This window comes from Morone saxatilis, unplaced genomic scaffold (genome assembly GCF_004916995.1).
Source record: "Morone saxatilis isolate NCDOM2014 unplaced genomic scaffold, NCSU_SB_2.0 Contig18, whole genome shotgun sequence".
NCBI lineage: Eukaryota > Metazoa > Chordata > Actinopteri > Moronidae > Morone > Morone saxatilis.
In genome coordinates this window covers 20,584,539-20,607,636 of record NW_023339740.1, presented here as the reverse complement: position 1 = coordinate 20,607,636, position 23,098 = coordinate 20,584,539, and the positions used below count along the sequence as shown (strand labels likewise).

The 23,098-nt window shown below is 38.2% G+C and overlaps 1 protein-coding gene across 1 annotated transcript in view; it reads right to left on the bottom strand.

The window, feature by feature from the left end:
• LOC118328367 (cadherin-22-like) overlaps window positions 1-23,098 on the bottom strand; it is a 69,142-nt gene that overhangs the window by 4,420 nt on the left and 41,624 nt on the right. The window contains exons 8-11 of the mRNA XM_035662064.1: window positions 17,813-17,934; window positions 5,958-6,075; window positions 1,521-1,670; window positions 1,085-1,186 (exon numbers count right to left, since the gene is read on the bottom strand). Of these exons, the coding sequence (XP_035517957.1) occupies window positions 1,085-1,186; window positions 1,521-1,670; window positions 5,958-6,075; window positions 17,813-17,934 (492 nt within the window). The remainder of the gene's footprint in view (window positions 1-1,084; window positions 1,187-1,520; window positions 1,671-5,957; window positions 6,076-17,812; window positions 17,935-23,098) is intronic.

Below are 23,098 nucleotides of genomic sequence, written 5' to 3'. Positions count from 1 at the left end.
CTCAGATTTGTACACAAAATTTTGTTGAGGCTTTTAAAACCATGATGAATAAATGATGCCCTGCTTTTGAAGTTCACTCCAGTAGAAGGTTTGGTTAATGGAGGCAGAGTTTTAACAACTCTCATTTGAAAACCTCCTAAAAGAAATAGATAGCAATGTTAGTTACAGTTAGAGCTGCCTGGTGTCATCATCATTCATCATTCCTGCTTGCATGATATAAAATGTGTATAGGTGCGAGCGGGGGAGACAAAACACTGTGACAGTGTTGTCGTTTTTTTTCTGTCATTAAGGAGTGGGATCCTAAGATGTACAGCGGGGGGAGAGCAAGAAGCTAACTCATAAAAATTTTAGACATGACAATACTAAACCTCTCCGGTCTCTGAGAGGGTGAGCGTGTTCATGCATGTGTATATTAGTGTGTGCATGTGTGTTTGTGTATAAAAATCTGAGAATGTCTGGAAAGCCTTGTCTATTTAAATCCTGCCGTTCCCGAGGTATACAAGTGCTGAGGCAGCTCTTTTGCCTGTTTGCGCTCTCCTAACCCCTCCTCCACTTCACTCCCATTCATTCCATCTCTGTCTGTGGATCCAAGGATCAAAGTGGCCTGATATCATTCATAAACCCAGGCATCTGTGCTCCTGTTTAAACAAAAGCTTTCTCCTCGTAAAAGCAGCAACAAAATGTCCAAAGGAAAGCCACTCATGAAAGAAAGATGAAAGATTGATCTTGTTTTTATGTCATTCGTCTGCCACTGCATGTGCAATTTCATTCGTGAAATATAGATAACCTCTAAAAGAGGTCAATCCATTAAAAGACATATGCTTGGTTGCATGATTTCATGAGCAGGGGACATGGAGTTGTGTCTTTAGGTCCAGCCCTCAGTCTTGCCTTCTTACCAGTACATCCCACTATTGAACATAATGCTGCTGGTGGTCCTGCTGGAGAAGTTGAACTTAGCAATGACCCCAGAAAAGCAATACTAATGAATTGTGCTCATCAATCCATATAGCCATCCATCATATCTCCATCCATTTATCTCCTCATCCATCCATACATACATACATGAGTACATCCATCTGCTTACCTATGAGGATGAGCATGCAGACCAGTAGGGCTATAAGTGCCCCAGGGCTGAGAGCAGCACTCATTACATAGGCTGTGGCATTGCAGGACTGGATAGCTCCCTCTGTGTTGCAAAAGAAAAATTAGCTGTTACTGTACAGATTCAACACCAGTTAAGAGTCAGTTCAGAGGACACAAATTAAGCCCTGTTTTATCAACAGAGAAAAACAAACTGATTTTATCATGCATATATTATATTTTCACCCAGCTGAAATCACAGTTTGTCTGCAGATTTGTGGCCTTGTGATATTTGGGTTTCAACAAATATAAGCTGATAAGAACTGTTTGCTGACCAAAACAATGGCATGTAGATGACCTTTTACTACTGCTGCTGCTGATGCAGAAGGTGACAGTGATGATAATGTTATTAATGGTGCAACTTCTACAGTAGCTCTTACCTGTGTCACAGCCACAGACATGAATTGTCAGGGTGCCTGTGGAGCTGAGGGAGGGAGGCCCGCTGTCAACCACCAGGATAGGCAGGAAGTACACATTCTGCTCATGGCGGTTAAAGCCTGACCGCTGGGTCCAGATTCCAGCTGTGTTGTCTAGGTGGGTGGTGTGAGTGTGTCAGGGGGTGAGGGTCAGAGAGACAAGCAGAGAATTACACATGAGCGACTTAATATTTGAAAACCTCTTTGTCTGCTCACTGATGTCTGTTTTTTACCAGGCTGCAGAAAAATTTATGAAACTCCATCCAGTGGGTGCTTTTATTACACTTCTTGTTTTTCCTCCTTTGAACTCAAGACTGTACTGATGGAAGAAATAGAAAAAGGGTGTGTTCTATTTCTTTTTTATCATGCAGGCCTATTTGACATTACTAAAATGTCAAGGCAAATCGTAGTTTTCAAGACTTGACACTTGAAAATGTAAGCTGCTTGCCATTTGATTCAAAAAGAACAATAAAAACTTCCTCAAAAAATGGTCAAGTGCTGAAATGATAAAAAAAATACAGACCGAAAAGTGCCATCCTTGTCACATACATAGTCGGAAAAAATAATTTGCCATGCAATCATGAATAGTTCAAGGACTCCGGAAGAAGGGTGCCAGGATTGTCAAGTTTAACTTGAGGTTGAATGATTTCTCTGGGAAATGAACTGCTTTTCTCCTATTATCATTTATCATGTGTTTTTTTTTTTTTAAATCCAAACAAAAACAGGAGAGAAATGAGTGAGAGAGCCACTGTTTAAAATTAAACTTCACTACTGTGTATATATGAGCCCTCTCCCGGAGACATAGATTAATGTAACACAGAATACAGGAGGAGGCTTTGACAAATAGAGTCGGAGAAGCTTTGTGGGTAGACTTACACAGAGGATACCAAGCAATCCATCTCCCAGAACATATATCACCCTTATCCACGTCACCCTAGAGCTCCCCTGGCACATGTAGAACAATCTTCATATTACTGTTTATGTACAGGAATGTTGCGCCCCTGAGTTTGTCCTTTTGACATTTACGCAGCATTCTCTTCTACAGCTGTCTGCTTTAAAAACAATTCTCCCCATTTGAATACATGTAGACCGGGGCATCTTGTGGAGTTTTTAAATCAAAATTCATTTTTAATCAAAATTAGTTAAAAACTTAGTTAGAACAATCTCCCACAGCCTAGGACCCCTCAAGGTCCCTGTAACCCAGAACTATTGCTTTAAATTATACACCACAATAGGTGTCTTGTCTTTGCTTTCCAGAACGACACATGCGCACGCTCACTCAAATAAAATATAACAACCAGTCTTGAAGTCTCCTTGTGCCTTTATACCCTAAAGATCAAATCATGCTGATAATACCATCATCATAGCATCTTCTCCCATAACCCCAATATAAGGCGCCAGAAGGACACAGAGGAGCATATATGATGAGCCTCTTGGGAGGCTGACATTGTTGTTGGACATGGTCATAGGTTAAACAAGACAAGTTAAAAAAGTCTACAGTCATATCAGCAGTTATGGGAGACTGTACAGCGGTGCTTTGTGCTAAATGCAGCATGCTGACAGTGATCATGCTAAAATGCTTAGCAAGTATAATGTTTTTCATTCTTACATTTGCTAATTAGCACTGATACACAAAGTACAAGTGATTGCTGATAAGTTTTGCTATTTTTTAATAATAATATTTGATCATAAACCAATGTCTTGGACAAAGATACATTTTGACCTGCTGGTGATGATAGTTGAAAAGATCACTAAAAAAATGTGCATTCATCCTCTGGGGACCATAGATATCTGTACAAATTATCATGCGAATCCATCCAGTAACTTTTGGGAGATTTAAGGACACTGCCATCTCTAGAGCCACACAGCTAGCATGGCTAATAAGAACTACTTGTTTAAGGTTAGAATAAGGTCGTGGCTATGGTTAAGAGAAAGCAATGTTGACTGCTGGAAGGAACACAGGTCATTTAAGGCATTTAAAAAACAAATGTTATTTGTGTTTTTTTCTTTTTTGTGGACAATCTTGAACCTGAACTTGATCCCCTGTCACTTTATATATATAAACAAGTTACTTTATACTATTCATTTACAGGCACAAAGGCATAGAAAAAAAGAATAGCCTATATTACAGCCTAAATGAAGTGAGTGGAGAACAACATGAAGACTTGCAGTATAGGACTACTATAGTGACATTGTGTGGCTATTGTACCGCAAAGAATATGCCCTCCTGGATGTTGAATCACTTTAGCTTTGCAATGAATGCTTTATAAATGTGTCCTGCTGTAGCAGATATGCATGCTTTTTGAAATGTTTACCACAGAAAGATACAAATAGTGACAAAGAAGCAACTAAAACGTGACTTGAATATCTTTTTTTCTTCAGCTTCTTAGTTCTTCAAGATTTCTTTTTAAGCATCAAATGGGACATTTTCCAGGTAAAATGATTGCAGTTTGTCATGTATGTATATTTGGTAAAGATAAGATTTGACTCTGCAGACTGCCAACAACGACTTAAAAGAATTTAGCAACATGGGGAAAAAATGTCTTTTCATCATTGTGTGTCAAGGCATGGAGACAGAACGCAATGTGAGGCCATGATGGGGAAAAGAAGAAGTGACAGATTGAAAGTGACAGGTTGACAAATGTGTCCATGAAAAGAGACACCATAGTGGAAAAAAAGAGGGGTGGGAGGATAAAAAGTCTGTGTGGGGTTTTGTTTGTCTTTCACCAAAATGTATACTGGGTCTGCTATAGTGTTTGTTTGTGAACACATGAAATGCATTGGGGTGGGAGGTGTAACATTTACATCCAAGCATTATTAATAATTCCCTCAATAGCCACCAACGTACACACCATTTCAATATTTCATCTACATGCACACACATAATCAGATTGAGGTAGTTGTGAAATAAAGTATATGCTGTACATGTTTGAGTCCATATTTGTGTATGTAGACGAGAGAAAGAAAGAGCAAGATGGACACTTCAGTCATATTTCTTCTGCATATTTCTTCTATGCACGTGTGTATGTATATTTTGTGTGTGTACGTTACACAAAGTTATATGTGTATCCTTTGATACATGTGAGCAGGACTGCAGCAGACCCTTGCTGCCTTCACACGGTGACATTTCCCTAGCTTGGGCTGCTCCCCTGACATTTTCCTGGTGTCAGATCAATCTTGATTTAACCAGATGTCACATTCACTTAGGTACACATCTCTAAACGAGGGATCTGCAAGCGTGTGTGCAAAAACACAGACAAGCATGAAAAAAATGTATCTTCCTGACAAAGCAAAGTCATCACTGGGGGGCACAGTGATTTTAATGTCTACTTACACTGCGCAGATAAATGTGTTTGTGTGAAATTAAATTTTCATGATGACACTTGAGAAAATTATGTAAGCTGTTGACATTCCATTTAAGTGGGATTAAGGAAAGATTTTGTGTTAAACAGTGTTCAAAACAGTAATATTAATATATATATACATATATTTCTTTATGCTTTTTGCTTTCATTTGACAGGACAGTTCAAAATGGGCAGGAAGGAGGTAAACCAAGAGAAAGGGGATGACATGCAGCAAAGAGCCTTGGTACATTGGGTACCAGCTCTGCCAGGTGAGATACCAGAGTGCTGCAGAACAGTAATATATTTCAGAGAAAATGACATTCACAAAAAATGCTATTACTGTGGAAAATAATGCTTAACTTAGCGTTGCAGTTTGTACAATCAAGCAAACTTCTTCAGACAAACTGTAAAAAATTAATTTTGTACAGATTGTACAGATTGTCAAATATTTAGTGGCATGTCATACTTTCTGATAATATCACTGCTTAGAGGACCAGAACAGGTGGTGTTTATTCAAAAATAATAAAAACAATCTGCCTGATAATCAGGTGAATGCTAAGTCAAAGAAATAAATAGACTATTTTGCATTCAATTCAAAACTGTCCTGCCATTGTTAAAATCTTCTGGTAGTGTAGTCCTCGTCTCTTTTTTTTCAAAACATCAACCATCTGGCAAATGAATGAGGAAACTAAGACTTTGAAATTATTGATAAGTATTTTGACAAAGTTTGGGAGATGGAGTCTTTAAACTAACTCAATATTGCCTTAAGGTCTACATTTGCAGAATGCCCTCAAGCAAACTCTTGCATTGCCAATCATATTCACATCTTAAACGATTCCATCTTTATGAGCTTCATCATGATCTTGTAAGTCAAGTATAGTTTTGCTACACCTGTGCACATTTAAAATGCGCACACCCACTCACATAAAATATAACAACCAGTCTTAAATACTCCTGCTTGTACCATTATACAAAAAAATGCAATAATGCTGATAGCGCAGCCACTCAAGTATGCATCTTCGCCCATAACCCCAGTAGAAGACCTTTGTCCTCTCACCTTTGACATCCCACAGGGTGAAGTGTCGATTGCTGGAAGCTTCCGGGGCTAGGGTGAAGTAGAAGCGATGTCCAGATTGTGGCTCGTCTCTATCCACCACACTGATGGTGTGAATTAACTAAGGAAAGAGAAGCAACCAAAACAGAAAAGGAAATAAAAGGACAAGAAAGAAAAGAAACAGAGGTTAGATTTTGTTCTCAGATCCACTCAGTGGGAACAAGAAAATGAATATGAAAAGCACTTTACACTTTACATTTCAAATGCCTCTTTCATGAGTGAGGGAGTGAGGTGGAGCGAGTACACTTGGATGCGACAGACTCAGAAGGCTTCCTATGAAAGTGCAGTTCAAAGGGGCTACAGTCACAAAGAGATAAAAACTTCTTTCTTCAAAAAGTTGACACAGCAATATAAAAAAGAATGTCTTAATGTTAGAAATGCAAAACTATCATAAAATGCTTCACTAAAAAGCTTTTTTTGGACAGAAAAGGACACAGATATTCTATGAGGCTGCCATATTTGCTCTATGACGGAGCAAAGTCAAAATTCAAATGTGCAGAGGAACAGAAAGAAAGACATGGAGACTTGGTGACGGTGTAGTCCTCCTATCTAATGCAATAATAGTGATCCACGTTGAAAGATAAAACTCAACTGTGATCCAATTTTGAGAACTCTGTGTGGACACAATAAGATGAGATAGGATTCACTGTGAGCTGAACAGACATCAAACAGCCCCTGGAGATCTTTTCACCTTAACACAGGCCTCTTGGTGACAATTCATCCTCCTCTCATCCTATTAATCTGCAGCCAGCATCAAACCACAAGCTGATAAATGATATTTTCACATCACATCTGTCTGCTCTGTTTCCTCCTCTGCCGGTGCACTACTGAGTCCACATATTATTATTTTGATTCCTTTCACTTTTGTTTACTGCATTACACTAAAAAACAAAACAAAAAAACAACATAGAAATTGTAGACAACATTACAGTGCATTCGAAATGCAGGATGTGTTTTAAAAGTAGCGTAAATGACAAAATTCTCTACATGAATGGTAAGCAGACAGTAGACCAACAGCAGAGCAGCATGATGAGCCATTTTTTAACTTTACTAGCACCTCTAAAACACACTAATAAGATATAACGTGTTTAACGTTATATATTATTTGTTTAATCTGTAAAACAAAAGTGTAAAAAAAACAACTAAAAATACAGTTTTACAGGAAGTTATGTACCAAACAACTTCTCTATCTGTTGGGCAGAGCCAGGCTAGCGTTTTCCACTGGTTTGCAGTCTTGTGCTAAGCTGCCTGTAGACATATATACAGATATGAGAGAGGTATCGATCTTATAACCATCCACCAGAAAGCAAGTACGTATTTACCAAAATTTTGAACTATTCCTTAAAAGTACATTTCTTGTAAAAGTACAAGAAAAACGTTACAATCTAATGAGTAACAGTAATGCAACAACAACATTAAATACATTCAAAAATGAAAGTTTTAACAAGAATGAATATGCATCCGCTGCTGTTGTTGTGTGTCTATCACAGAATGCAGCAGACACGAAACACAGATGGCAAATGTCATTCTGTCAATAATACACTAATTGTTTTTATCCTGGTTTACAGAAAAAACAGCATCCACTGACTTTCTGGAAGCTCAGTTTTGATTATTTTCTGTCTTAGCCCTTGATAGCTTAGGTATTTGTTTAGCAACAGTTCATCCCACTCCTGTCTGCCTTCTCAAGCATGTATAGCATTACTCCCAATAGATATACAGCTGCTGTTCTCACTTGCCTATTCTCATTCTACACAAAGTGGCTTTCTTGGCTTAGGATCTTCACTCTGAACATAAACAATTCTGCATTTGTTTATAATCATTAGGATGAATCATAGGAGAGACTTTTTTGATCACAAAAGATTTACTTAAAACAGGGCTGGGCTTATATAAATGGTGAATAGTTGGCAAAGGAGAGGCAATCTCTTTAACAACCACCACTTTGTAAGAAGACACCCAAATCATTTTGAATTTGAAGTCTGGGGAATGTTAATAATTTGTTTTTGCTAAAACAATGCCCCAATACATGCTCTTTTTCTATGTTTTACCTAAGGAAGACAAGTTTTATCTTGAAGTAAGTCTTGCCCCCACCTCTGTTTCGCACACACACACATACAGGCACACAGGTGAACTGTTCAGAGGCAGTGTTAGAAATCAGCAGAGACACACATGACAAACAACCCCCAGAACTACTATTAAGTGAGGCATTTCTCAGAATGATTAAAGCAGCATGTTCGATGGCTGCAATTCCTTTGTCTGGTCTCACAAAAGCTTACGGTATCAGATAAGATCGAGGGAAATATATCAAACCATTACTCAGCTGTTACATTCTCCTCTTTAAGGGGCAGGATACTTATAAAATGTTAAACATGGCTTTGTTTACTGGACTGAACCCTTCCTCTGTCTATTTTTTCTCCTCCACCTCTTTGCCTCTTCTGCCGGCTTTCTCTATTCATCACTATGATTTCCTTTTCCTCTGATTCCTTGTCGTTTGCATTTATCTTCTCCGAAGTATCTCCCTCTCATTCTTGTCCTTTCCAGAAAAATGTGTCCCTAATTTATCATCCACCTGCAAATTGATTATTTAAACGATGCTGTAGATATACTCCGCACCTTTCTCGCACAAGACATCTGCTTTATTGTGTGATTTTTAAGCTCATGTTGCCTGTTTGTGCAAGACAGCCTCATTCATTTAGCACTGCACACAACTCTGAATTATGAGCCTGAGTGGTGGCTATGCAGTTACTGTGACTAAGCTACTGCCGAGCACACTTCCGGGGCACAATTGTGCCTTCACAATAAACAGCTCCTCAGCATTGACGTTGCATCACAGACACAGAACAGGCTTAGTCATACCCACAGCTCAGGGAGGCTGTTTGGGATAATATGGCTTACTTTGTAATTACAAAATGCTACGGCATGATTTCAGGGTAAATCACACGCTTCTTCCTTAGCACACTGCAAAATCTGCATTAGAGAAACACACAGAAATGCATAGAAATGAACCAGGAAAGATTGCCTGTATTTCTACAAAGGTGACTCAAAGAGAAAGAAAAAATATCATTGCAATCTAAAATGTATGGTCCTGATTGCTATAGTTTCTGTGATGGCTTTTATTGTTTTGAGAGTGAGGCTCTAATTCTTGCACATTTTAATAGGTAGGCTAAAAATGAAACCATATGAATGAAATTATACTGTAGTAGAAAAATAAATTCTGTGACATGTTTAATGCTGTTCAGATTACATTTCTCTTTAACATATCAGACCTAATGTTCATTCTGTATTGCATGTGCTTGGGAATATATTCAAACCACTTTGCTTGGGGTTGAGAGAAATATACACCAGCTGTGTGTAATGTCCGTCCAAACCTCTACATGTATTGTTTTCACATTGTGTTGTTGACACAGTGAAGGGTTGAGATTTGCCACTTTCCTGTGAATCGAGGTGCAGCAGTGCTTCAGAAAAGGAGACATTTTATCACATTTCCTACCTGGACTGACACATCCTGACAATAGACTGCCTTTGTCTGTATGGTGCAAAGGGGCTCGCAACTTTTTCCTTCAAAGAAATGCATTAGTTCTTTGTAGGACTCAACTGTTTTGAATTGCATTCGTCTTCTTTACATGAGTGTTTATTCTCACACAAACACAGAAGCACTGAGCTAAAGCAAAGACAATCACTCATCCGATCAATCCATAGTGAGAAATAAAACCGAGCTGTGCCGGGCTATATGCCAAAACAGACCTGATCTTATCTTCTCATCTCTCTTTGAATCTCTTTCAGGTTTATTTCAGTCTAAAGGTAAACGAATAATGAGCAAAGAAAAGTCACTTAAAGCAAAAGCTTTATTATAAGCCGAGGTATGAATCCAGTCATTTCTTTGAAGAAATATGAACAGCAGTGAAGATGTAGTAAGTGAGCCATGATCTGCATCCTGTGACTGTGCCCTCAGCAGGGGGACTCTCAGGCGGCATCTCGGGGTGAGTACAAACTGCTGAGGGAGATAGAGAGTGAAGCGAGAGAGGAAAATGAGAAGGAGGAGAGCAAGTGTGTGTGGGAGTTTATTGAGCAGCAAGCGAAGCTCCCTCAAGCACAATCACCTAATTAGATTTCTATCTAGCAGCCCCCTTTCCTGACCCCCTTAAATCTCTTGCATCTCTGGAAAGCTAGAAGGGGAGACTTTCCCAAAAGTACATCCCATCTACACTGGAGGTGTCTGAAAGGTCAAGGTTGTGAGGAGGAGGCAGCTTTCTCATTCATAGCAGAAATCAACCACAATGCCAGGCAATGAATAAATATATAAATAAACAAACACACCACACCTTAAAATAGGTTGAGAGAGGCTCATCTAGCCTGGAATGCACTGTAAGAGTTGTGTTTTCAAACACATCCATTAGTTTTAGTGGTAAAAAGCATCCTCGTGGTGTCCAGTAAAGCATTAACATTTATCAGTGCATTGCTCATAACCCAACTCAGTTTCAGGGTGCCAGAATGCAGAAAAGAAAATAAGAATAAAAGCTACAATTTCTTCAAGAAAGCATACATTCTTCTTTTCTTTTCTTTTTCTGCATTTTTCTGCTTTATTTTGACAGAACAATATATGTAAATCTAAAAAAGAAAATGTTGCTGGAAACGGTAAAGATTACAGTCTCTCTTGTCAGCTAGTTTGTCTAATTCAATGTTAACATTTGAGGGACAAAAGGAAGAGGCATTTGGCGAGTATGAACAGATGACTCATTCAGTCTCTTACTCATGAAATACTGTCTGGCAAAACTGTGAGTATGTCTGGGTTCTTTCCTCGTCTGTGGTCTGTTGCTTCTTCTTTCACTCACATCTAATGTGTGCCTGTGTGTTGTTTTAGTATAATTTCTGTATGTGCATTAGGTGAGTAAGTGTTGCACTCACGTGTATGTGATGTGATGTGTGTTTCAGACAGGCTTAACATTTAATTTTTTCAAATGGACTCTCTCAGGGGTTGGAGGTTGGCGATGCCGTGGCCAAACGGAGGTGATCTGTCGCAGTGACCCACTCAGCCAGCTGTGAGACAGCACAGCAGAGCTGACAAGCCTCCGTTACCCCAGGCCATACTTAGTATTTGGCTTTCCAACCAGCCTTTTTTCTGCACACATGGCACTATATGATATCTGTCCCTCTGCATTCAGTCAGATAAATACCACGAGGTGGGCGAGGAATGGGTTGAGTTGAAGATTGGATTGGATAATTGGGCAAATCGGAACTCGGATTCAGAATGGTAGAAATCAAGAGAGGATTTAAATCTTATGAACTATAATTACAATAACATCATTAAAGTAAGATTTGTATTATTTTTGTCTGATCCAATACATGGCTAAGTGGTAGTTAAACTGTATCTAAAAATCTTCAAAGCCCATTTAGAAATTGGGTGTTTTGAGCACAGTGATCTGTATGGCACTAAATTGCTCCATGGTTGGCTTTGATTATATACATTTTTATACAAGTTACGGGTAAAGGTTAAGATTATAGGAATGCTATTTTGATAAGGGTTTTCAAACGCATATGTGTTCAACTGTATATTTGTGTTTGAGAGAGTTTGAGGCCCAAGGGAAAAACCTTTGCCTCGCTTTACATACTCTATGAGACAAGAACAGTTGTATGTACATTCCAAAGACATGTACAAATCTGAATAGACCTAAGAAACCAAATCAAAACTGCATACAAAGATGTGGTTAGACATGTTTTACTGTGCAGATTGATAATCAATGAATGGATTAGGAGATCATTTCTTTTTGGCTTGGTTGTGTATGTGTTCTACATGTTAGCATGATAGTAATGTGAATCTGCATTCTGTGTTCCTTTTTACATACATTTCTCTCTCCTTCAGTCTTTCTGTTAAGTCATTCATACAGCTTTCTCCTACCATCTCTGAACATTGCCCTGCATAAGACCCCTAGAAGGCCCTGTTAAATAAAGGTGAGAAGCTATTTAACACTTTGTGTCATGGCCCTGGCTTGAACTGTGTCTCCAAGCAGAAGCTGCTTAGCCTGTGTCACCGTTTTTTTATTTTTTCTTAGCCACCCTCTCTCCTTCCCTCCACATGCATTCTCCCTCTAAACACAAACAAAATAGGTTGCGTTGCCAACTCTCAAATGGGATCAAACCCAACCGCAGTTAAAAGGCTTAGGTTAATCTGATTTTCTCTGTGGTTCCACCAAAAGCTAGACCCGAGCCAGAGAGCTGACACTCCATGAACGAGACTGGGTGATAACACAGCACACAACAGGAGACAATGGAACGATCCTCATTAGCTTAGTAAACCGGGGGTTGATCTGACATATTAAAAGTGTGACAGTGAAAGCTGTGTGTATACAGCATGTGTGTGGGTGTGTGCATGCACGTCTTTGTTTCATTGTAGCATGCGTCTGTTCAGGGACAGGCATGTATGATTGTGTTTAGTGTATATTAAGATTGTGATTAGAAAAGATGGATGAGATGGATGCATTGATGTTTATGTGGAGAGAGGTTCCTTGTCCCCAGATAGGAGATGAGTCCACACATCACTGCGACACTCTTTTTTTTTCTTCTTTTTTTTGGTCCCCAAAACACACACATACACAAAGAACAAAAAAACACATGACTTGCTGACCTGTGTTCTCACAGAGAGAACAAATGTCACATCAGTAAATAATAACAAAACTCTCTCTCGCAGAAAGTAAGAAAAGAAAACACCTCTAACAAAAATACAGTATGGCATATGCCTTGTTTCTTCTACTGACAGCTTGATTGAACGACTTAGGTATAAGACAAAATTACTGTTTACTTATAATTAGCCATCAAGTTCTGCTATCAATCAAGTGATACTCATAAAGCCTCACGAGTGGTTTCAGCTGATTTGTAATGGCCACATGGAAATAAGAAAGACCACTCTTCTGTGAAAAGTTTTGAATCTCAAGCCAAGCATTTTGACAGTTGATTCAATTGAAAAACAACAATTTGATGTAATTAATCCTGCCAGTGTATCAGGCCTATAAAGAAGGTGAAACAAGTGAAACAGCAATAACCCTTTGTAACTTCAGATTTCCTTTTCATAGAAGCCAGATGAGGTGAGCAAAGTGCACGTTCTCTGGGTCCGGAGGCATATGCATAAAGGAAAGGAGGGCAGCTCGCTATTGTTTGACGTCTATTCCAGGTGAAACAAAAATGGACTTAATTAATGCCTATCTCCAAGAGCTGTTGCCCTCTCCAAGTTTTAAAATTGATTAACAGCATTCTGGGGAACTGAAACAAAATTGAAGCTAATTTTACACACAAACATCTGTTGGCTGATGCTAATATCTCTGGGCTCCTCCTTTGGCAGCTTATTTTACTGAATAAATAAAGGCATTCTGGGAAGCAGTAGACATCGAAGTGCTTTAACATATCAAGCAACAGCCCTCTACTTCAATAGAACCTCCCGATTTTGACCTCTGAATTGATATTGTAAGGTAAAAGAACACCGTAGAAAATCTTGACCTTGTTCTAATGATAACTTTACACTTACAGGCTTTACACAGCACGGTTATTTTTATCTCTGTCCGTTCCAAGCAGAAACAGGTGAAAAACGCACTGTTTTCAGTTGTAGTCTCTGTCTTCATCCCAAGCTTTGTCAATACTACTAAATCAACATATATTATTAATTATATTCAAAGCAGACACCTACTGAACATGGTTTTGTACAGGGTTAGAAACATCAATATTGGCTTTGTCCTTTACCCTGATTTGAATTTGAAATGCACATTTAATTCTATTTTACACCTATATATAAGTCTGATGATTGCACAGTCCATTTTATGTGGACTACTCAAATATATTGTTCGTTAAATTAAAAACGTTGTGCTAAGGCTGGGTAATTTTACTGTATGAATTCATAAAGAGCAAATGTGTAACGGCAAATAATAAATTGGGCTATGTGAGCCCACTATTGTTCACATGCTGCCCCAAGACAAACCTCAAACCATGCAACCTGTCTAGTGTCACTGCCTTCTATTGTACGCATCATGAAGTCAAAAGTATGGCTATACTTCATGGCATTTTGATCAAGCGCAATGGCAAAAATACAACCTTCAGTCTCTGCTTACAGGTGTGTGGGTTTGTTGCAGAGAGCTACTCTATGCTACAGAGGAGAAAAAAATATGCATCAATTAATCAAAGGCAGAGATTCATAAAGTCTGTGTGACATCTTGTTTGATCCAAATCCCTGGACCTACAGTGCATATATTCGACTGCTACCTCATGTACTTAAAGGGCTAGCTTGAATATCAGATGTGGCCAAATTGCTCTAATCGGACAGTTGCCAAACAACACAATTACCTCTCAAGAGACCAAAGGGTTTTAGACGAGGGCAGAATGCCAGCTCAGATTATTTTTTGAGTATTGTGAATCAAAATTTCACTTTTTGACAGGGTGAAATTTAACAGCATTAAGCTGAATTCAAGCTGGTTCAGCCTAGTTTATCCTATCATTACCTAAACTTTTACTGGTCTGCCCTTAATGCAGACGCATGTGTATGATATGTGAGTACTTAACAATAACAGAAAGGCTCTGTCCTTGTCATTAATCAGAAAGAAAAAAAGAAATGCTACAAACACCAGCTCTCAGCACCAGTGTAGAAACAGCGAATCCCTGGACCCAAAACATTTTCTTTTACACTATTCACTCCATTTTTCAAAGGGAAAGATGTAGCAACTGACAACAACTAGTGGAAACTTGTTTTTATATTATTCTGAAAATAACATGGAGGAGAAAATTGTTTCCCCCATGCCCCCCAGTGGTTACCCCTGAGGCTGAAAATGAGCGTTAGAAAGCCTTTGACCCAAGGCTAACACATTTTCATTCAATCTAGGCAGTCAACTCCGAGCGAGCTCCCAACAACAACATACAAAAAGACACTCTATATAGAAGTGGCAAACACAGAGATCCAAAAATTGAGGAAAAAGGAATGAAAATGAACAGATATTGTCAGATGCTCCTGTCATTTGTTGACCCCTTGTAGATAGACATAAATACAGAAGATAAATATAAAGATAGATAAAGTGATAGACAGACAGACAGATAAACACAGATAGATAGATAGATAGAATAGATAGATAGATAAGTACCGATAGATATAGGGGAAAAATTTTAAAGGGAAAAAAAAAAAAAAAAAATAGATACCGGATAGATAGAAAGATAGATAGATAGATAGAAGTCCAAACTATTCTCCTATACATATTTTCAAATCTCTCTTTTTGGTCCATAATTACAGTTTAAAATATTTGACTGCATTTCTCTCTAATGAGAGCAATAAAAAACCTTTTCTTTCACAATGCTGGGAGCCAGCAATGATCTTTTTTGCTGGAAGACTAATCATCTCTGTGTGATTAGGAGCTGAAGGTTAATGTGGGCTCACGCAGATGGGAGAGGGAGCGAGGTGGGAGTGAGGGAGATCAGACCAGACTATGTTCTAGAAAGGCGCAGGCGGGCGGCGTTGTAGAGGCACAGGGGGGCTATAAGTGGTTAAGAGTCTGTGGATCAAGGGGAGGAGAGGCCTGAGCCTCATTACACATGTAAATGCAGCTTCCAGCATGGAGGCCCCACTTTAAAGCCTTGCTTTTTTAATTATTCCTTTGCTCTGCACATGATAATTGGGTCTAACTCAGCCCAGGGCCTGTTGACTATGTAACAAGAATAAAACACCCTAATGACTTTGTCCATTTTTAATGGTGATAAGTGAAAAAACCTGGCCACCTATTGGATTGAAAATAACCATGGTATTGCCTTTTGTCTTGAATTTTCAGACTCCTGCTGCTTGATTTGTTCTGTGTAATTATGCCTATAAAAATCACCTGTTTGTCGTTCAGGAATTTATGTTAATCTATGCTAACTGCTGTATCACATTCTCTGTGAGATGGTTTAACAAACCACAAGTAGAACTATATTTCTCTGTCTGTAACTTTTGTAACAATGGAAAGCGTTGATGATGTCTTTCATGACAGACTTGTTGAATGGCATGCACAAAACTTTTTTTTTCATACTAATTTTTCCATTCAAATGTAAGTTCCCCAAATCCATTCCTATTTAGAGTAAAGAGCCACATTGCTGACAGACAGAAATCCAATATTAAAATCTGTGAAATAATAATCCTGTTGAGTTTTAACCTGCATCCAGCATGAAAAAAAGATGAAATAAAGATATTCAGTTGAAAAATGTTTGTTCCTGCCTCTCTTTCACACACTCTTTAGAAAATTGCTGCTTTGACCAAAGGTTGAGTTTTAAATTGCCTTTCGTATGGAGTGTTAGATAGATAATAGTCTGCAATTGAAGAAGATTCAAACCAGATTTATATAATAATGCATTTATGGAAAGACAAGATAGGCTGGTGAGTATAAGTTGAGAAAAAAATCAATAAAGATGTGAATTTTGTGATAAAATATTCTAATGCCAAGGTTCATTTACTGGCTTTTTTCTAAGGCTTTTGACCATTAAACTAGGACATTCTTTAGTGAATGTAACTTAGCTCAGGTTTTAGCATGTGTCATAGGAGGGATATATGACCACCTTTGATAATGTGACCAAAATTATGTAGGTCACATGATGAGATCCAAGCAACTTCCTTTTGCTGAAGAATGCCTTACGATAAGGTCAATAGTTCTGGAAAAAGCTAGTATTATTTATTTATTATTATTAGTGTTAAAAAGGCTCACGCTCCATTTTAATGGTTTCATTTGTTGCACACTGTTGACATATTTGACTCTTCAGTCTTTCCAAATATCCTTCACTTCTCTCCACATATATTATTGTAGACGAGTGTTTTGCAATATATCACATATGATAGAATGGCTGTACCATGATCCCCCATGATGCATGTAAAACCTACAGGAAACTTAATGTTGATGTTTAAATCAAGAATAATGCAGATGGAAGGAAGATACCACACATTTGGTATTATTAGCTTTTTCTAATACCCATACCTGCTATGAGGGAAGTAGAAAAAGCTACTAATTTAAAGACAAGCCAGGAAACGTGCTGCTATCTGTGACTCACCGATTATTCTAAATCAACTGAGCACAAAAAAAAGGGATACTGGTTCTCAGTATCAGACACCATCAGTGACTTTGATCCACACAATTCTTCTTTCTAACAATATTTTCAGTCAGAATAGATAACTTTGTTGAGAGAGAGAAAGAGACCAGTGGAAATTAAGAATATTAAAATTTGTTTACAACATTGATATTTATTGTTCACTGTGTGCTTGTACTTTAATGATACTTCACCAATGTGTGAATTTATTTGAATTGGGCTCTGTACTAGTTATGTATTTTGTGTTAATTGTTTAATGTGTGAGTTGCTTGTTCAAATAGATCTACTTCTCCCTACAGTATTATTGTGATTAATGTGTGCAATGCAAGACAACATCATTGATGTTCCAATATACTACCCACAGCTGAGTACACTTCAGCTCACTTCACATTAATAATTAGCTTTTAGTTTGTACACTAATAAATGTGTTGTGTTCAATATTGTGTGGGCTGTGCACTGTTTTTGGTGCTGCCTTTTAAACTGAATTACTAACAGGTAATACGGTTCTTTGTGGCATTGATAAAAAAAAAGTTTTATGAGCTTTAGTACAACACTGTTTTCTACTCCTGCCTTCATTATCATCAGCACTAATGAAATGGAGGCTCAATCTGTGAAGCTACAGTAATTTAAGCATAACACGCATATTTAACTTGTTCCTCAGCAAACAGAAATGATGAATTTCTTTTTTTTTCATTTTGACTCTGTAAATATACAGATTAAAAACTTACCTGGCCTGGTTTGGCATCTTCACATACTGAGGCTTCGTATGGTGTTGCCAGTTCAGGAGGATTGTCATTTACATCCAGAATCCGAATACTAACTTCTGAGTGGGAAGCCATGGTGTGGTTATCTGCAAAAGAGATGGAAAGAATACATTTGAACAATATCTGTGTAGACCCACAATAGTGTAAAAAGCTATGGAAATTATGTTTAGTTTTGAGACTGCAACACATAACACCAGGGCTTGGCAACTGAATGACTGAGGTTCTGATCCTGGTTGGAGGGCTAAAAAACTATGGACAGTCATAGTTTTCAGTCGTCTTAACTTTATTAATTAGCCCCAAAATGTATTTTTTCCCCAGGATTGGCAGAGTCATGACCAGCCCTACTCTGACCGATTGGCTTAGCCCTGATATCCCTACCCTAACCAACCAAAACCAACAAAAGCAATGAATACTACCCAATCAGTCAGAGTAGAGTGGGTCATATGCACTGGGCTGCCACTGGGAACTGGCAACGGCTGTTTTAGAGCGAAGAAGAAGAGTTGATTTCTGGTACTGTAACGTTAGCTAGAGCTAGGGAAATGTCAGAAATTACAAAAGGTTTAACCTGAGCCAAGCTATGCAACAAAGATAGCAATCATACTGATACTGTACAGCTGTTAGAAAATACAATTTTTTTAACACGCAAGTATGCAAAGTTCAGGTATCGGAGTCAGTATAGGGAAGGAAAAAATGGTATCTGACTATCTCTAGTCATAGATTTTCATTTACTTTATTCAAAAATACTACACAGACTGCACAATAAAGCTTTTCACTTTAACTTTATGCATATAACTGTAATACAAAACATATTTTTACATTTAAGATCCCTCCATTTGTGTGTGTAACTACAGGGATTGCGTATTGGGCTGTGAATGCTGCAAAAATGCAACTGACCACCGAAAAGTCCTTTTGCTGAACAGATCCAGTGTAGACATTAACAGAGGACTGCAGATTATGCTGCCATGCTGCCATAAGAGGCTGGGGTGAGATTCTTTATACTCTTCATGTCTGTCTTCAGTATGAGTAAGACAAGACTCAGAGACTCAGATAGATGCAATTTTCCACAAGGAAGCATTCAGTTGGTTTGGCATTGTGGCTAAGTGCTACAGGGTTTTAATCTAATGCCTCCACAAATTGCACCCATTACCTGAATAACACTTGCACTAGCACTGGTGAGTGACGTGAAAATGGTACCAAAGATTCCATTTTTGTCTCTAGGTCCTCACTATCTGATAATGACACTACAGTTTTTAGCTGTTTAATAGTCTGAGTGCAAGAGGCACACCTCAGCACAATGATAATGACAAATTAATGCTTTTGACAAAACTATAAATGTACTGTGGTGTAGTAATTTTATTTCAAATGCTATTTTCAACTAAATATATATAACACTACAATGCACTCTCAAGACATTTTTCTTAATAGGCCAGAATGTAAACGTGGGAGTGGAGAAGATTATGTAATTAGCACAATCAAAACCTACTTCAAATTAGCTCGACTTCTCCTTGAATCTTAATTCCCATTCTTAATCATATGATAATGTCTGATGGAGTTTCCATTTTACTCATAAAACACTATGTACTGTACAGAAGGGAGCTGGAGGCCCTTAGCGTGTGAGTGTGTGTGTGTGTGTGTGTGTGTTTGAGTTGAAGAGAGAGAACATTTTCTCTGTGCTAAATGAGTGATTTGGTTGCTTCAAGTGTTGGTCTGGATATCCTGGTTAATTAGAGTACATAGCTTATGAATAAATCAGTATACGCAGCTGTCACCACCCAGTTCATGCACCCTACACAAAATGCAACAACATGCAGTTACTGACAATAACCCAATTGTTCAGAAAACACACACAAATCCTTGCAGTAAAAAGAACTCCACTGGATGAATTTAAATTGATTCAATTATGTAAATGTAGCAGAGAATTAAGTGAAATTGAGTGATTTCTCTTAAGTATAAGTACCTTCGCATTGTGAAATTACTGATGCATGTATATGTAAACATTTAATTATCACTGTTAAGTGATCTAGGTTAGCATTTGCAATTGTAATGAATAGTTAGTTATTAGTAGTAGTTATCAGTAGCAGTAACCTAAAAAGCAAGAAATGTGAATGTATATAAATAATCTGGAAAATAAAGACCCATACACTTTTCTGTCAGGTGGAAGTACTCTGAGCTACCAGGGGAAATGAGGTGCAAACTTAACTGAAGCCACGTGGCTGATTGTTTTGTTTTGTTTTTGTTTTTTTTCGCAGTTTTTATAGTTTTGTTCGCTCTTCATTCGTAAAATATGCTGCTGTGGTGTACTTTGTCCATGTTTGTGATTGATCATATGCTCCGCCATACGCCTTGCTTTAATGTAAACACGCTCATAGCTGGAAACCCTGCATTGACTTACCAAGTTAACACCCACTATTGCAAGATCACAGATATTAAGGTTAGTGAAGGCAGATAAAAGATATCATGGGTATGTTAAACTTGCATATTCACTGTAGTATTCATAATACAGGCTTCTGGTCTTCTAAGGACTCTGGGAGACTGGACTGAGGACCCTCAACTTCTCTCAACAAAGTCAGTCTTTTATTCATAAGTAGTTTGGGTCTCAATTGTCTCATTTCCAATAATTTGTGTCTTCACAGACATTTTTTAAATTATCGTTCCATAAAGAAGACATTTAGGCTTAAAGAGTGACATATTTGGACGCGTGTTTGCATAAAAAGATAAATCTCTCCCAAACTCAGCTGTGGTAATTGCTACTTGTGTCAAGGGGTAAACTCAGAGGCACTGTGTCTATGATTTTCTTCTGACTATGAGCAAGACAGATGACAGAATGGTGACAGCTAACATACAGGTGATCCACAGGCTGGATAGAAGAACAACAAAAGACAGTTTTATCAAAGACAGTCAGGCAAACTAATAATCAATAGACTTTTTCAGACAAATTTGCAAGCTCTCTATCTCACCACACAGTTCTGCCCAACAGTGGCACAGCTGCTAATGAGAATGCTGGTCTCAACTAATAGCATAATCCTCACATCAATGCAGGGTTTTAATTGACTGCTTTTTGCCAGAGCAGCAAGAACATAAATGCACATAGAGCTCCACCAGTGCTAGATATCTCCTCTCTTCTTCTTCTTCTAATTTCGTCTTCACATTATGCTGCTGTCCCCGCTGTGCCAGAATGAAAACCAGCAATCATCAGATGTTACACATTTTACATTTCAATTCCCAGAATTGAAAACAGATGAAACAATGTGAGAATGCCCCGCCTCCACCCACCCCAAACTCCCTCCATGGGGAAAAATAGTTATTCAGTGAGACAGGTTCATTCATCTGGACCAAGTGGTGCTGTTCTAAATCTGTCTGCAGATAGGGAAGAAGAATAAAAGGATTTCAACAGATTATTGGCATGCTCTGCATCTGTGCGGCACTCACCAGCTGCTGCGAATCTTTCAGAACGACTGTATAGTAGATCTCTCAGGCACTGGATTATACTGACTTCAGGGAAGACAGATAGAGGATGTGAGTGTGCGTGTGCATGTCTTTGCATACGTGTGTGTGGGTGTGTGTCAGGAGTGTCAAGCTCCTTGTGACCAAATGGTTCATCTTCTTTGCTGGAGGAAACAGTTTGGTTTAAAATGTCACTTTTGTCAGGAGGGGAAACAAGGATACAAATGTACTCAACAGCGTCTGCTCCTGGTCTCTTTATTGAGCCAGAGGCTCAGCCATGTAGGCACAGAGGCAGAAGTATTACAGCCATTTTTCTTTAGTTGCATAGTTTCAATATTACACACACTCACCATATTCATCCAAAATCTCTTTACAACAGTTTAAGCTACTGTGTGTTTAAGAACTAACAGCTGTAAACACATCCCATGTAAATTAAACAAAACATTTCAAGGCCATCCGAACACAATGAATAATTGAAATTATTCACTAAAATTGCAAAATTTTATGGCACATGCCCAAAGCAAAATAAACATTTCACAAATACTCCTCATCAAAGACAAATGTTTTCACAAAAGCTAACAGATCCCACTGCTGATTCCCATATGCAGCGATAGCCACTCATTTCCATTACAATATTCAGCGCGAGGAAAATAATTTTCACAACTATCAAGTTTAAACAGGTTTAGCAACTGGGAATACACACATCTGAAACACCAAGGAGAATCACAACATGCTTCTAAATGCATATGTTTTCTCTCTGCGCTGTGCCGGCTGCTTTATATAATTAATACATAAATAAATAAAAACTTTCTAGGATAAAATGAATACAAACATCAATCTCGCATATATATATTAAAAAATCTAATCTAATCACCAACTGAGCACAGATAACTTGTCCTACTCATGTTAACTTATATAATACACAATACAACATCATGGAGACAGCTTGACGTGTAAACACTATATGAAAAATATTAATTGATGCTTCATAAATATCAAAAAGCTGATTATTGTATGAAAAAATAACTACCAGCATTGACATTCATTCTTTGCAAGGAAAATGTTTCTCTAAACAAACTATATCCAGATTTATCTTCTTTGGGAAGGAAGTTTTGTCTCAGTGCTGGATGTTTAGAATCACCATAATCATAAAACAATGCATGGAACAATGTGTTACAAGGAGAGATAGGGTACATTTTAGAAAGTGTTTTTGACTACCCTGGCAGAAACACTTAATATCTTAAGTGGGGTGCTTTTATGTTCGCTGATGTCAAGCCATGTCACACCAGATTGTTTTGTCAATATCATTATTATAGAACTGGGTAATGCTGCCTGAGTTGCCCTTTCCAGGAATGAAATCTTCAAAATCCTGTGTTTGTTTGAAAATGGAGAAATAATCTGGTAGGGATCATAACCTAGTAGTGTTTCTGCCAATACACCTCTGCTGGTGACTGAAAACTGTGAAGGGGCTCCATCACCAGTCGATATGGTACTTTTTTGGTCTTGGCAACGAGGTGCAATCCCAGTTTAGAAAACTCTTCGAATGCTTTCCTGTGAAAATATTTCACATCCCTCGAGAATTAGATGCTATTCTGATTTCCCACTGACTCCACTTCTTCACTAACTGAAACCTGGCTGCTGATGCAGGCATTCGCTGCATTATCGTTAGATTCTGAAAAATGTTCAATCATTCTTTGCCAACACTGCTTTCATCAAGTCAATGGTGTTATTGGAAATAATCTGAATGAGGAATCTATCAAATTTTATTGAAACCCATGTATTTGTCATGAATTTGACTAGCTTAAA